The following is a 15,521-nucleotide window of genomic DNA, read 5'->3' as shown; positions in this document are numbered from 1 at the left end:
GATGGTAAGTAGGTTTGGCAGAAAAAGGAACCCCTCTGCCCATCCAAATGGTAGTGTTCATCATAGAACGCCTCTGCAAACCCCAAGTCTCAGACAATACCTTTGTTGGCATGCTCAATTATTTCACCGACAGGTCCCATAATGAGATGGAAACACTCTTCTGTTCAAAAGTCCCACACCCCACCTGTGAATTAAAAATGTGCCAATTTAACAGACTTACCTGAATTACTGAAAAAAATAAAAAGAAAGAAAAAAGAATATTAGATATTTCAGACCACGATTTTTCCAACCACAAATCATCACATAAACACAGGGAAGCATGATCAGTGAGCCCTGCATGCTATCTTTCTGAAAGTAAGATTGCCTTACCAGTCAACTACCAACTGTCACAGAAAACCTTAAATAATTGTCTCCCAACACCTTCCTTTTGCACAATCAACCAGATAGACCAACAGCATCTGAAAACGACAGCACTTGAAGCTGCTCACTGTCTGTGATATCCAAAACAAGACAATCGCAACAACTCCACAACATCACTACTGGTAAACCACTCACTTTCCATTAAATACAAAAAGCTGGCCTTTGTAAGTATGCAAACAAGCACTTTTGCAATCCCCCCCACCCCCCCAATAAAAATGCATGAACCAGACGTGTGCCTATCAGCATGCACTCACATCACACAACTGCACACTGAGATATAGTGTACATAGACTACTTTTATGGGAAGGCAACTACTTATTTACTCTGCAACACCGCCCTCTGAATTAATCGGACTCCATAGTGCTTTCCCTGTACATTCACAATGTCCTTCCTTCCTTCCCCACCCTCAATTCTGGGACATGTTCGAACAATGTTGGCCATTACATTTTCTACCAGGTGAGAGTGCGCCAACTTTTGTTGTCTGAGAAAAAATGAATATAGGAGCTAAAATCAGCACCTTCTTGTCACTGCACACTATGCAACCTACTGAGGTGGGATGAATGTTGAGGTGGACATTGCCGGCTGATATCCTACAAAATGTATGTTATTTAGAATATACATACCAACTAGTCGTGTTTTATGATGTTAGAATGCCATGGGTGCTTAGGTGGCATAAGAAACCACAAGACCAAATTGGTTTAAAAACTTCAGAAGAAAACAAACACTGTATTATAGTCTTATAATACTTTGTACCTTCTAAGATATATTTTTATGTTATATTATAAATGAAGTCATTTTGTATCTCATTCGGCGTTAGAATTACAACCACATAAACTCTTAATTGCAGGCACCCTTCCTGGACCTTCCTGTTCTGCATTAGATTCTCCATCACACACACTGTTACTACTTCATCTGGTACAGTTGCTTCATCTACTGTGAATCATACTACCATAAACATCACGACAGGTGCTACTACCGCCACCACCACCTTCACCACTGGGGACACTTGTACCACTGCTAGCACTGCAATTTTAATTGCTCCTAATAAAATGACATCCACTAGTACAATTATTACTGGTAGACTTGCCTAAGAATGCTACAGCTACTGATATAATTACTAGTTGTACTATTGCTGCTGCTGTTTTAACGGGGAACATTACTTACAACGCATTTATTACAACGTACTACCATTACAACGCAACCATTACAACGCAAACCATTACAACGCATTGCGCTGGGGGGCGCTCTAGGATAGGGAATATATTTAATTTACTATCCAACACCTTCCCTACTATCCACGGGGACTGGGGTTGGAATAGTAAATTAAATAAATCACTATCCAGTGCTTAAAAGCACTATGCGTTGTAGTGGTATGCGATGTAAAAACCGCGTTGTAACAGCAGGCGTTGTAATAGCCTGCGTTGTAGTGACACCAATCCGTTTTAACTGATCCTACAACGAATCACGCTAGATTTGTGTGTTTTGTCTGAGGTTTTTTGTGGGGTCACCATTCCACACATGTACTTGTTAGTGGGTGTATTCTAGAGCTGCAACAGGTGAGTTGTTGGCTGAGCACCATGCAACTCACATGTTTGGATGCTTAGCCTGGAAGCAAACAAAGTATCTCCTCCATGTAGGATGATGCAAGATCTGATGTGGTAAAAGATATTGTATGATTGTGGCAGTACTGTTGCCTGGTTGGAGACCCATGAGCAGAATATTCGATTAGTTAGAGTCAGCCAGATTAGAGTTGATCTCTGGGGAGACCGGATCAGCAATCTTGGGCTTGGCCTGTGGGTCTTCTGCCATGCCAGGAAAGGATGGCATGGATGTGACATTCTCCCAGGAGGTAATGCAGGTCCTGATATGCAGGTCACCCAGTCTGACACAAAGGACTGGACTCTAGGTGTCACAAGAGGTGGACAGCTGGATCCAAGCCTTGGCGAGACATTGTCAGGGATATTTCTTGAGGCCCTCTGCATCATGGAGCTGCAGAGGTGAGGGAGAAAGATAGTTTTTGCCGGACCCAAACCCACAGTTCCTTGGTGGGCAGTTAATGGTTGACATGCAGCTTGTAACCACTAAGGGCTAACAACTCCATGACTGAGTTTTTGAGCACAGGCAAGTTCATGCCCACCTACTTTAACACTAAGCCACAAGCATTTGCACTACCCAGCTGGAGATCATTGGCATAGGCAAACATGGAGGTGTACCCAAGGGGGACATTGGGGCTGACCAATGCCTACATCTGCTTCCATGAAGATTTGTGCTTTACCCCTTATTGGTCGTTGCCCAGAGCAGGTGTAGCACAAAAGTATACAAACAAATGTGATGGATGGAATGATGAAATTAATCTCAGCCACTGGTAATCAATTGGGCCGCATCTCAGTCCATCATTATTTTGCACACTGTGCCACCTCAGTTTGGACCCACCAATAGGCAAATCAGTACTGACTCTGCTCAAATGGGAACAGCCCAGCCCGAACTGTTAGATTGTTTCTATCAAACAGTGTTTGAGTGTACACACCCTCTGCTCTTCTACACTCCCCCACAAAAACATTGCTGTAGAAATAAAATAGGTGTTGTGGTGCAGCTCCCCCAACCTGTGCGTGCATCAATGCCAAAGCTAGGAAGGCCTCCCTGTTTGTCTCTTACCTGTCCCCGCTGACCCAGAGTCAGGAGAGGTGAACTCTGCAGACTGTAGCTGGAAAATGAAAACAGACAGACCAATTAGTGCATGCTCCAATAGAGGCACACACTCAAAAACACCCCACAGACAAAATTGTAGTCTTTACTGGATCTGCACAGGTGCTTTTTGGGAAACATCATTTTAGATTGAATGTAAAAATCTATATGTGGGATTAGGCAGCATAGCTACCTCATGTTCCTCTGACCACCTATGTGCATATAGAAAATAAGAAGCATTTCTCATTGGGCTGGGCCCCAGTAGATGTGTCCTACTTGTTATGGTTAGTTTTTGTAAAGTGTCTATACAGTCAGAACTCGGGGACTGCAGATGTCGTCATGGGCGGAACACATTGGCAAGGAGGATCCTGATGAATTTTGAATATTGTTACAAAAGTGCACACTGGCGAGGTTGTTACATGTCAAGTGAGAGACTGAGCTAATTCCGCACAAGTATTGATCACACCGCCGGGAATTTTGTGCAACTGACTACACTGTTTTATGTGTCTCACCACCACTTTTCATGCATTTAGGCAGTTAATGGGGCAGGGGCTTTACAGGAAAGAAGCAAGTGGGTGGTCTGTACAACATCTGCAAGACGTGTGCGGGCTTGATGGGTTTACAGGGGGATATCACCAGCAGACAATTTTGAAAAATATTGGGTGTATTCAACACTGGAACCACACTGGTGTGGATGGCAACATTTCTGCTCCAAATGCACCTAAACTCATTACTCTGCTGATGTGTTGGGTGTAGATCTCATTGTACCCTACTGTCATGCCCACTGCAGAGCACAGCTGACTGTGCCGTGTCCAGGGTGGATCTCAGCTGACAGTGGTGTGTGTAGATTTGAGCTTAACCTACTGTCATGGCCAGTGTGGGTCTGAGATGACAGCGCCTTGATGCGAACCTCTATGCGAGTCCGTGCTTGTGCTGATGATGAGTCAAAGGCAGATCTAAGCGTACACTGTTGATATTCCAAGTGCAGGTCTGAGCTCAGTCTATGGCTATAATAAGGAATCCTCGAAGATTTACCGCATTGTCAAATCCAATGTGAACTGAATTTGAATACATTACCGGCCCCGTTGAGGATGTGAACCAACCACACTGTCTTGTCACTCTGCCTCTGAATTTACGGCATTTTCAAGCCCAGACCAGATGTATCTGGCTATCGTTCCATGCCCTGTGTTCACTGCTTCAAAGTATAGTATCATTCTTAGAGTGGAAACCCTCTTGAGTGTTGTCATGTCCAGTGTAGACCTGAATTTACTCTTCTTTTGTACGCAGTTTGTAATTGGCCTGAGTGTAGTATCATTCCCAGAGTGGAACTTCTCTTAATGTACTACCGTGCCCAGTGTAGACCTGAATTTAAGGTCCTCTGATACCCAGAGTAGATATTATCTGAATCTAGTGACATGCCCAGTGTAAGTCTGCTCTTACTTTGCTGTCATTCCAGTGCAGGCCAGAACTAACCTTTCCGTCCCGCCCAGTGCGAAACTGTACTGACACGTATAATGTGATAAGAGCATGTCTGAATTAGTGTGATCATATGCCAACCCCATGACAGAGCTCATGCTATGGTTGTACTATGCGCGGCCTTAGCCCATGCTGATGTTGTGGTAAGTGCTGGTGTACCCTTACACTGACCATTAGCCAAGCAGTGGTCCGAGCTTACCCTGCTGAGGCTGCTGCGCCCATAGCCGGGCAGGGTGGATGCACTGGAGGGTCCAGTGTGCACAGCTGCAAAATAACAAGGAGCACAGTGAGTCAAGTAACCTCTTGTTTTTATTCTAAACAGACATTTACAACAAAGAAAAGCACAATCAAACTATTTACACAAAAAACACATACAAGTAAGTTTAAAAAAATGTATTGTATCACTTAGTGAGAGAATAATAAGGGCCGCTGAAATTACTTGATTATGTGGTCGTTGCATTTTCCTATATAATCAGAAATGTGCTGCACTTGCTACATAATCCCTCTTTTACTGCATAATTTGCACATTTTAACAATTAAATAGTTTCTATTTCATAAATTGCCATGAGTGTTGGCGCTCAATGGAAGACCGTTTGCAAAGATGAACTGGTCACCTTTCATTCACTGGTTCCTCTACTTAAGTGCTAAATAGCTTCTAATGAGGAGTAACTTTTTCCCAGATTGTATTAACATGTGTAAAAGAGACAAAAAAAACAAGTAATAAATCCGAAAATTGTGCCACATGTCACATGATCTGCTTATTCGCAGCATAATTTAGTCAAAAGTGTCACATAATTTAGTTCTCCCCTGCCACATAATTCCAGTGGCTTTGAGAGTAATCTAGTTTTATGTGCAGGCTTATAGAAATGTCAGAAGTTTTCAAAGGGCAACTGATCATTTGATTTTTGTCCATTGGCCGCTCCTTCGGCTAAGCAAGCCTTCATTTCTGTAGAATTTCTCTAGTGGCAATAAGGTGCCAGGCTTTGGTGCAGCCCTTATGAAGGTCATTCTCAATCCCACAGGAATCTCAGTTTGGGCTCAAACTCCTGGCTAAACATCCACACAAATATGGGCTTACATTTTACATATACGCTGATGACACCCAGCTCTTCATTAATTCACATTGGGGGATTCGGTGGTGTTGAAAATTGTCCCTCCAGCACCGGATGCTGTGGGACAAAGAATGAGCCTGAATACTTAAAAAGTAGACCCAATAAAAATGAGGTAATAATCGTCAAGGCCAAAGTCAACTCATGGGACTTTACCTTGTGACCTTGATGGCTACATCTTTGGGATCCTGCTGGTCGCTTCTGTAGGCTAGGAGAGATCTGCGGATAATGCTTGGTGCTTTACTCTCGCCATCTCAGATTGTTACAACTTCTAACAAATGTTCATTCAACCTGAGGGTTCTCTGGTGGATTTTCTTTTCCTTGCGTGTATTAAACGTCTTATGGTGGTGAACACCTATGTGCAGTCCCACCTTGATTTATGTAACTTTGCATATCAGCCTCGCCCTGAAAAGTACGTATCCAAATTTTAATACAATCAAACTCTAGCAGTCAGGACACATCTACTGAGAACATGTTATTGTGTGTGCAAGGCTCTACATCAGCTACATTGATTACTTGGAAGTTGGGAATAAAAGGATTTTGATTAAGGTTTATAGTATATTCTATGACAAAGGTCTTCAGTTTCTAAGGAAATAATTTCAATAATAATATTAGGACTTAGGACTCCTTCAAAAATGTGTTTTACGATTCTTTGCTTTAAGCCATAAACGTTTGGCAGACAAGCTTTTCCCACTGAATGCCCAACAGTGAGGGACTCGGTGCATGTGACTATTTATAGAGAATCTTACCATCTAAAATGTCATGAACTTTTTAAGAACCAACGATTAACTTCCTAAACACCTATTCATTTCTAGCTACTAACCCTGGCTCAGTCTCAGTTTTTCACAACAGCGCTGAGACGCTTCCACAAGGATTGATGCACTTATGAACATCCAAATATAAAATAATAACCTCACCACGTGGTATTGGTATTTACTAAGGAAAGAATTATCGCACCTCTAATGAAGCTGTGAGACTCAGGCTTCTGAAAGTAATGGGTTCTCTGTGCGACAGGGCATGAATGGCGAAGTAGTGCTAGTTGTGAGAAGCACACAACCTGTACTCTGCTCGATTTTGAGAAATCCGTGGATTCAGAAGTGCTGTACAGAGTGGTGCAGGATCACTGGCCCTGGAGGAGCTTGAAAATGCAGCAAAATCTTACTTCACCTGCAGCAGGTGCAGTACATGCTGGCATAGGGATGTAGACAGTGTTGCACTTTACAGATCCTGTGGCCTATGGGTCTCTGCACGGGTGTAGGTGCCCTGACTGTGGGAGGAGAAAGTGGGTTGTGGGAGCGCCCCTCTGAGTGAACCAAACTGTATGACAGTGGAGATCAGGAATGGGTTAATGGGTTCCAGAGGAGTGTCATCAAGGTAGGCAACTTACAGTTCACCTTTGCTTTCATGATGAGCCAGGAATGGGGCTGCTTAGTGCAGTGGTGGGGGTTATAGATAGTCTTTGGGAGGTCTGTAGCAGTGCTGCAGGGTAAGCAAGACTGAAATCTCCAGAAGCACAAAAGAAGAGATTGAGATAGGGGTCCCATAGTACCTCAAGGGAGGCAGTAGAGGCTCTAGAGGGTGTGTGCGATTGCCAAATAAGATTTTCACCCTGCTTTTAAACCTGTTGCAAAGTTATGATGTTTGCATTTTTCACCCCGAGTGGGACGGGTATGCCCGGATGTGGGTCTTGTGCTCACAATGCCACTGGAGTCAAGCTAGCCTGGCTGATGAGGTGTGAAAACCTGAGGTGTGAAACCCCGAAACTGGTCCCGGGATGCTTGTTTCCAGTCCAGGGAGGAACTGGCCTGGCAGTTCGGGCTGGACTGGTCCCATTAGGAAGCAGGGTCAAGACTGATTTGCATAAGGCTGGGTCTAAACTGGAATGGCATGGGGAGCAAAAACAAACGATGGATTTAGGCCCAGATCTCTGTACTGGGGTGAATGATTGACATTGTTCAACATTCTGTCCATCAATTGTTCTTTTCGCAAAGTTATGAGCCAGCTGAAAACAGAAGCTCTGGAATATTGGTTTTCCCAGTGTGAATGAGTTCACATAATCCAGGGTGGATCCACCTGAGGAGTTGAAGGCATTGATGACATGAACAGAATATTGCCGTGATCTGGGCATCATGGTTCATCAGCATGTCCAGGATCACTCCCAGTCCCCTGGGCTTATCATACTATTTGGAGGTCAGAATGAATTTCATGCTCCTGGCAATGGCATAAGGTGTGCCATCCAAGATTACTCGGCAGGTGATGGTGCAATTAAAGTGTAATGCACTGAAAACATGCACAGTGCACATGATTGCACACTAGCAGAGATGTAAGAAAAATGTATTCTCTGCTAAGGTTCTACTTGAAGTAATTTACCCATATGACCTAAAAATGCCTCTACACATGCCAAGTTTTGCATCAATCCAACGTGAGGGCACAGTTGACCAGAAACGGCACTTAGGAATAGTCAGGGGTTGTAGCTCATATCCATTCTTGCTCTTTGGTCCCTTTGGCACTACCTTTGCAGCCTCTGGTCTGAGGGGCCAAGAAAGTGGTGTTAGTTACAGAAAGCAAAGAGGGTTCCAAGAGCCCTATTTCGTTTTTGTACTTTCGACTCCTTTCAATTTTCCTATGTTATCAGAAGCCAGTGGACAGTTGTTGTGGGGCTAAGGGCGGGACATGGGATAATGCTGTGATGCTATTGGCATGTCTAAGCATGTGTGATGTCATTTCCGATAACCTCTGCATTTTGGTAAATAAATTGCCATGCTGTTGACATATGGCACTTATGGAAAAACTATCAGTTGATACATTAGTAGATGTTAAAGGATAGTTTTGTTTCAAACATCTGGCATTATTGATTCCTTGAAGTACAGGTCTTCGAAACCGGTGATAATGGGAGTTTTGGAGTCATCATTTCTGTGGGAATTTGTTGGAATGAGGTCTGCATGTGCAATACTGTATCTGAAGTTTCAGGGTGAGCTCCCCACTAAAGAAATTTAGACCTTGCCACCATGAAATGCTGTTGGAGGTGTATTAGATGTCAATATATGGTTTAAGGTATAGGCAAGTTGTTTTTAGGTAGCGAATTAGAAGTCAGAGTATTGGTGTAAGTTGCAGGTGAGGAGTTTTTTGGTGGTGTATTAGATGTCAGTATATTGGTGTAACTTATAGGTGAGGAGATTTTTTTTTTTACTCCGTTCCTGTAATCCATGGCCTTTAGGTGGGGCGAGTTACCCTAAAGAGCTAGTTGTCTTTGGTCGTAGACCTAGGATAAGCAGAGGGGTTTCACTTACGGGTGTAGAAAGGAGTCCTGTCCGGGAGGGAGCGTGTTTTTCTCCTAATTGGTAGTGTTTTCTCCATTTCTTCCTTCAGGATCATTTTGCCCAAGTTTGAAGGGATCTGGTAAAAATATAACATTGTGTCAGGAAATGAGGAAGGAGGAAAATGAGAAGGGTAAAGGGAGAAGAGCAGTAACAGAGACTAGATGAAGAACGGAGTAGAGAGGAGAGTAAGAGTGAGGAGAAAAAGAAAAGAAAAGTGATGAGGATGCGGTGGAGGTGTAGAAGCGTTAGAAGAGCGAGAAGACCAAAAGAGAGGCGGCAGAGCTTTAGGAAAGAGCAGGGAAAAATAAATTAGAGTAAATGTTTTGACAAAAGTGAAAGAAAATGAGATGGTGAAAGAGAAGAATAGTGGAAAGGTAGGTGAAGCAGTTACTGAGAAGGGGGAAAGACTGAGAAGGAAAAGAGGAAGGGTGTGATACATGTCGGAATAAGGATAGTGAAATAAATGGGAGATTTGCCAGAGAGCAAGGGGAGAGAGAGGGGCGAATTTGAAACTTAGAGGTGAAAGGAAAAGAGGGGAGAGGGGACAATAAAAAGGGAGAAGAGGATAATGAAAAGGGAGAAGAAGAGGGTTGTGATGAATGAACAGGATTATAGGATGCATAAGGGGGGGACATTGACAAGAAGGAATAGAGCAACATGTTCAAGATGAAAAAAGACAAACATGATGGCAGCAGCAAATGAGAAAAAGAAAGATGTGAAACGTTAAGGGATAAATCAGATAAGAGTGGATAACAGAGAAAAGAAGACAAGAACAAACGAAATAGAAGTTGAAAAAAAGTAGAGGAAAGTGTGAAAAAATACGTAGAGAACAAGGGCACAAGAAACGAAAATAAAGACCAAGCAGAGCAATGGAAAGCATAAGAAGGGTAAGTGCATAAAAAAGCAAAATGAGTTCCATGAGGTAGAAGAGAACTAGGAAAAAAGGAGAGTACCAAACAAATCAAAAACAGAGCAGAGAAAGACAGAAATGTGCAGCAGACATACCATAGAAGACGGCAGATGACAGAAGAATAAAATAGGGGGACATTGAAGAGAACCAGAGAGATTAGAGGAACTAAACATACCAAGCACAGAACCACTAAAGGCGAGAAAACATAAGAGAGAAGGACAAGTCAGAGAAGGGTGGCTGGCGGTAAATTCACCGTCTAAGTAAAAAGAATGCTACAGACGGTCAAGCACACAAAGACTCCCCTGCTCATGCAGTGGTGCGGTCCAGGTCTGTGACGCATATGCTAGCAGAGTGAGCTCTTACTTTACTGAGCTGCATCCTCTGGAGATCCACAAGCTCTTCGATCTCCTCAGTGCCATCTTCTTCCTCCTCCTCTCCTTTCTTATTGGCCAGTCGGTGTTTCCTCCACTCCGTCTCTAGAAGGGAAAGGTTGGGTCAGAACTCAATAATTTTGTCTTAGCCTCGCCCTGACAACAGGTTCATAAAGAAGTTGCAGGTCACATCAGTATTTCTTTAACTCTATCAATATGGTGATATCACGTCAAAGGGAGTGGGCAGGGGGAGTCGAGAAGCCTGAAAGAAGGTGAGGACACAGCGTTCGACAAGACACATAAAGAAATAGAACCTCATGTACCAAGCATTCTGGAGGTAAGGGCTAGCTAGGTCTCTCTACTCGAGGCTACATGCAAAGTTGCTTCGGAAGAGGCACTTTTAGAGTCCTTGAGGCACAAGAACAAAGCTCCATGCTGCTGTATAGAATGGGCCAGACATCCAGCTGAAACACTAAATACACATACAAAGGTTTGCCATTTTAGCCAAGTTTCCTGAACGTTTCATTGTATTGTGGCATATCATTAGCACATTGAGGGCCACATGTATCATTATTGCAAGTAGCGTTTACCTAATTGCGATTTTCTCCAAGTCGCAATTAGGTAATCGCTAATCCTAATGTATGAAACTCTTTTCAGTTTCATTAGCGATTCTAAAAGGGTTGCAAATAGACCTACCTCATGCATATTAATGAGATAGGTCGTAATTTGTGAGCAATTAGGAATCTACGCCATCACAGGAAAGGTGGCCTGCTGAGGTCAGCAGACCACCATGTCTGTGATAGCTTTTAAATAAAGCAGTTTTTTTGTTTTAAATGTAGCCCGTATTCCTTAAAGGAAAACAGGATGCATTTAAAAACAAAAAGTGAAAATTGAAGTTTAATTTTTTATGAGTAGGCAGTGGTCTTTGGGACCACTGCCTGCGCGTAAACATTTTTTTTTCCATTCTCAAATGGGAAGGGCACCCCTGGAGACTCCTTCCCATTTGTGAATGGGTTACCCCTTCCCTCAAGGAGTCGGTTAAATATGAATGTTTTGCGATCGTAATATGGTCGCAAAATATTCATTCATCCCATTCGGATTTGGTATTTGAAAGGGACGCCCTAAACACACCCCTTGCAAATACTGAATCGCAAACAGAAATTGCTGAATCGCAATTTGTGTTTCATACATATGTAAAAGCATTTCTGAGGTTGGAAACAGACTGATCAGCCGTTTTCGACTGCAAAAATGCTTAATCCATGTGGCCCTCATTCCCTTATTTTGTAGAATGCGAAAGGGAAATTCTGAAGACCATGACTGTTTTGTTTCCATGTTCAACAAAACATAAAATCACCCAGGCTACATGATGGATACAAATCATCGAAAGGATGGTATCACTAAGATTTTCTCTGCTCTGTGATCTTCACCCATATCTGCTCGTCTGTTGGAACCACCAAAGTCCATGCTTGCCCTGCTTCTTCTCTGCTGCCTTATCATCCTTTCCCTGAAGGAACCATGAGAACGCATCCTACCTACAACAGCCAGAGAGGGCGGACACGGCCAATAGTCAGTCTCGATTTTGGCCGGCAGGTTCGGGTCAGGAGGTTGGGCTGCTGGAAACTTTGAAGACTCAATGATCAGGTCTTCGATATGTTTGTTCTGGAGCATTCCACCTGCATCTTTGGAAAAAAGAGAAGATACATTCTCAGTTGACCCTTCAAAGAAAAATAAGTACTGCTTTTCTTTATTTTAAGTTTTAAAAGTAAAGTTTATTAAGTAGGAAAAAGAGGAACAACAAACAGCAGGTTCACAATATAATATAATAACAATGTACTGAAAACATTTGAATAATGAGTACTGCTTTCCTGTTCTCTGCATCATGATTAGAAAAGGAGAACCTAAGCATCGTCTCTATTAGCCCAGAGCCCAAAGCTCAGTGTGTGAGTGTGTAATCCCCCAAACACCTACCAGTGCTCAAAAGCGATAAAAAGACACTTGACATTACCTAGGACCAAAGGGACAAACTCACCGATTCCCAGAAAACACAACCAGACACTCAGCAATCCTTAAAGAAGAGGGTTCAAAACAACACTCAACACTTTCCAGGAAAGATGGAACACACAATACTTGTTGTCCATCAAGAAAGAAAATAAATGTTTTTAACCAGTCCCAAAGGGATGGTATGCCGATTCACACTCATGTCCCCTGAATAGAAGGAACGGGACACAACATACTCTCTCATAGAAAGAGAAGTGGTAACAAAAGGCATTCTACAATCCCCTGCACAGAAAACGAGATATAATCACTAAAGCCCTGCCATAACATGTGCACGCTATTTACCAAGAAAGAAAAACAAAAGACACCTACACGCTCATCAAACTACAGAAAAATGCAAAGTAGAGGCACCTCTAGGAGGCACTAAGAACCTGCTTACCTTTCTGTTTGTAGATCGGAGGTTTCTTGTAAATGTTTAACTCTGTCTTTGCCAACTCTGAAAAGAGTCAAGCGAGGTAAGTGAGGGAGAATAGAAAACATATACTAATGATTAACTAATATATATATATATATATATATATATATATATATATATATATATATATATATATATATATATATATATATATATATATATATATATATATATATATATATATCAAACAGCAACTCCGGTATAAGGAAAATGGCACGGTAGCTCACGGGCGGTCCAGGTTGGGGCCACCGGTAGCCCAAAACTATATTCAACAACGCCTTCCTTATCCAAAAAACATACCCGGACACATCAGGATTGTTTGTGCAAAAAGTTGTTTTAATGGCAGGAAACAACGTGTTTCACCTATCGGCTTGCTCACGTTTCAGCGCCATGATGCTTGCTGCATATTTTATAGACAGTGAACTAACACCCCCAAGTGCCGCTTACAGACCAAGGAACCTGGCAGCCATTTTGTAATACAGGAGAATCCAATACAAACAATGAAATGACAAATTTCATAAGCATTTCAACCCTCAGTTTTCATGGTCAAAAACATAAATGCAATTTGAATTGTATAATTGAAAAAGTATAACGTTCTGCAATTACTTTTCACTTATTTTTTCCAAGCATATAACATACAAATACGATTGTTCTAAAGAACAAGTTACTTACCTTCAGTAACACTTTTTCTGGTGGATACAGTATCTGCCTGTGGATTCCTCACCTTGTGAATATCCCCCTGTGTCAGCAACATTCGGAAATTCTTTTGTAGCTCTACACGCCGTTGTGGACGACGTCACAGAACACGGCATCGCGCTTGGCTCCGCTGACGTCACTGACTCAATAAAGGGCCTATGTCGGCGTGATGACATCAGTTCCGCCCTTTTTTCCATACCTTCGAGGCACACTGATGGACCAACAGCAGTAGATATATATACACAAAGTACACAGAATAAAATAATCAAAGTAATACACACACAGTGTATGGACAATGCTGGAATGCAATTTAAACAACGCATATCCTTGTACAATAAAATTAATACATTAAAACAATGCTACTAATGCAAGTATAGAAGAGTGGACAAAGGGGAGGCGGGTGGGCATGTGAGGAATCCACAGGCAGATACTGTATCCACCAGAAAAAGCGTTACCGAAGGTAAGTAACTTGTTCTTCTGATGGATACATCTGCCAGTGGATTTCTCACCTTGTGAATAGAATCCCACAGCAGTCCCGGAGGAGGGTGTCCACTCTCCTATACCAGAAAATCTTGTAGGACAGAATGCGCAAAGTGACCGTCCCTAATCCCTTTGGAATCTAAGCAGTAATGCTTTGCGAAAGTGTGGAGGGAGGCCCAAGTTGCCGCTCTACAAATGTCCTCTACAGGCACACCTCTAGACAAAGCAGATGTACCAGACCTTGCTCTATTAGAATGAGCTCTCAAACCTTCAGGAGGTTCCTTACCCGCCAGAGAGTAGCATATCTTGATACACAAGACAATCCAACTTGATAGCGTGCGCCTGTGCACCACTTTGCCTCTTCTGGCGCCAACGAAGCCCAAAAGAGCTCGTCATCCACTCTGAACTCTCTTGTTCTGTCCAGGTAGAAGCTCACCGCCCTCTTAGGGACCAAACAGTGAAGTCTCTCTTCCTCCTTAGAAGGGTGAGGGGGAGGGTAGAAGGTAGGGAGGGTAATGGACTGCCCTAGATGGAAGGGAGCTACTACCTTAGGCAGAAAAGCATCCCTGGTCCTGAGAACCATTCGTTCAGCATGAATGGTCAAGAATGGGGGCTTAGAACTAAGAGCTTGAAGCTCACTCACCCTCCTTGCCGTGGTAATCGCAATCAGGAAGACCGTTTTAATAGATAAAAGCCTCAAAGGACACTTGTGAAAAGGCTCAAATGGAGAACCCATTGAGAAAGTAAGCACAAGATTCAAGTTCCATTGAGGTACAATAAAAGGAGTAGGAGGAAATGTATTTGTAAGGCCCTTTAAAAACCTCAAAACAATAGGTGATTTGAACAAGGACGGCTGGTCTGGTAGGCAAAGGAATGCAGACAATGCCGATAGATAACCTTAACTGTAGCCACAGCAAAACCTTGCCGAGCTAAAGAAAGAGCAAACTGAAGTATGTCAGACAAACGAGCCTTCAAAGGGTCAATGGACTTCTCCCCACACCAAGAGACAAATTTAGACCATCTATAAGAGTAGATAGATTTGGTGGAATCACGCCTGGCCGATAAAATGACATCCACCACATCATGTGGGAGAGAAAAAGAATTCAGGTTGCCCCGTTCAATCTCCAGGCATGAAGGTGCAAGGTCTGGAGATGGGGGTGTAAAACCTGCCCCGCCATCTGGGAGAGGAGATCTGCCCTGAGAGGGAGACGGAGCGGCGGGCACGCGGAGAGGTGGAGAAGATCTGTGTACCACACCCTTCTTGGCCAATCCGGGGTGATCAATATGACTTGGGCCCGGTCTTGGCGAATCTTCCTCAGAACCCGAGAAATCAAGGGTATGGGAGGAAACGCATAAAGGAGTCTTGAGACCCAACTCAACTGAAACACGTCCCCCAAAGCTCCCTGCATCGGATACTGGAGACTGCAGAATGATGGGCAGTGAGCATTCTCGCAAGTGGCAAACAGGTCACCTGAGGAGTTCCCAAAATCAGAAAGACGTAATGAACCACCTCCGGATGAAGCCTCCACTCGTGATCGGTCGAAAACCACCGACTGAGACTGTCTGCGCAGACGTTCAGAACTC

The 15,521-nt window shown here is 43.2% G+C and overlaps 1 protein-coding gene across 1 annotated transcript in view; it reads right to left on the bottom strand.

Moving 5' to 3' along the window:
• Positions 1-15,521, bottom strand: part of DMTN (dematin actin binding protein) — a 434,932-nt gene that overhangs the window by 41,751 nt on the left and 377,660 nt on the right. The window contains exons 8-13 of the mRNA XM_086943677.1: positions 12,726-12,782; positions 11,824-11,970; positions 10,284-10,396; positions 8,981-9,086; positions 4,781-4,845; positions 3,076-3,124 (exon numbers count right to left, since the gene is read on the bottom strand). Coding sequence (XP_086799803.1) covers positions 3,076-3,124; positions 4,781-4,845; positions 8,981-9,086; positions 10,284-10,396; positions 11,824-11,970; positions 12,726-12,782 — 537 coding nt within the window. The remainder of the gene's footprint in view (positions 1-3,075; positions 3,125-4,780; positions 4,846-8,980; positions 9,087-10,283; positions 10,397-11,823; positions 11,971-12,725; positions 12,783-15,521) is intronic.

The sequence above is a fragment of the Lissotriton vulgaris genome, chromosome 11 (assembly GCF_964263255.1).
Source record: "Lissotriton vulgaris chromosome 11, aLisVul1.2, whole genome shotgun sequence".
NCBI classification, from domain to species: domain Eukaryota; kingdom Metazoa; phylum Chordata; class Amphibia; order Caudata; family Salamandridae; genus Lissotriton; species Lissotriton vulgaris.
The sequence above is the reverse complement of the archived record's forward strand: the minus strand, read 5'-3'. Positions and strand labels throughout refer to the sequence as shown.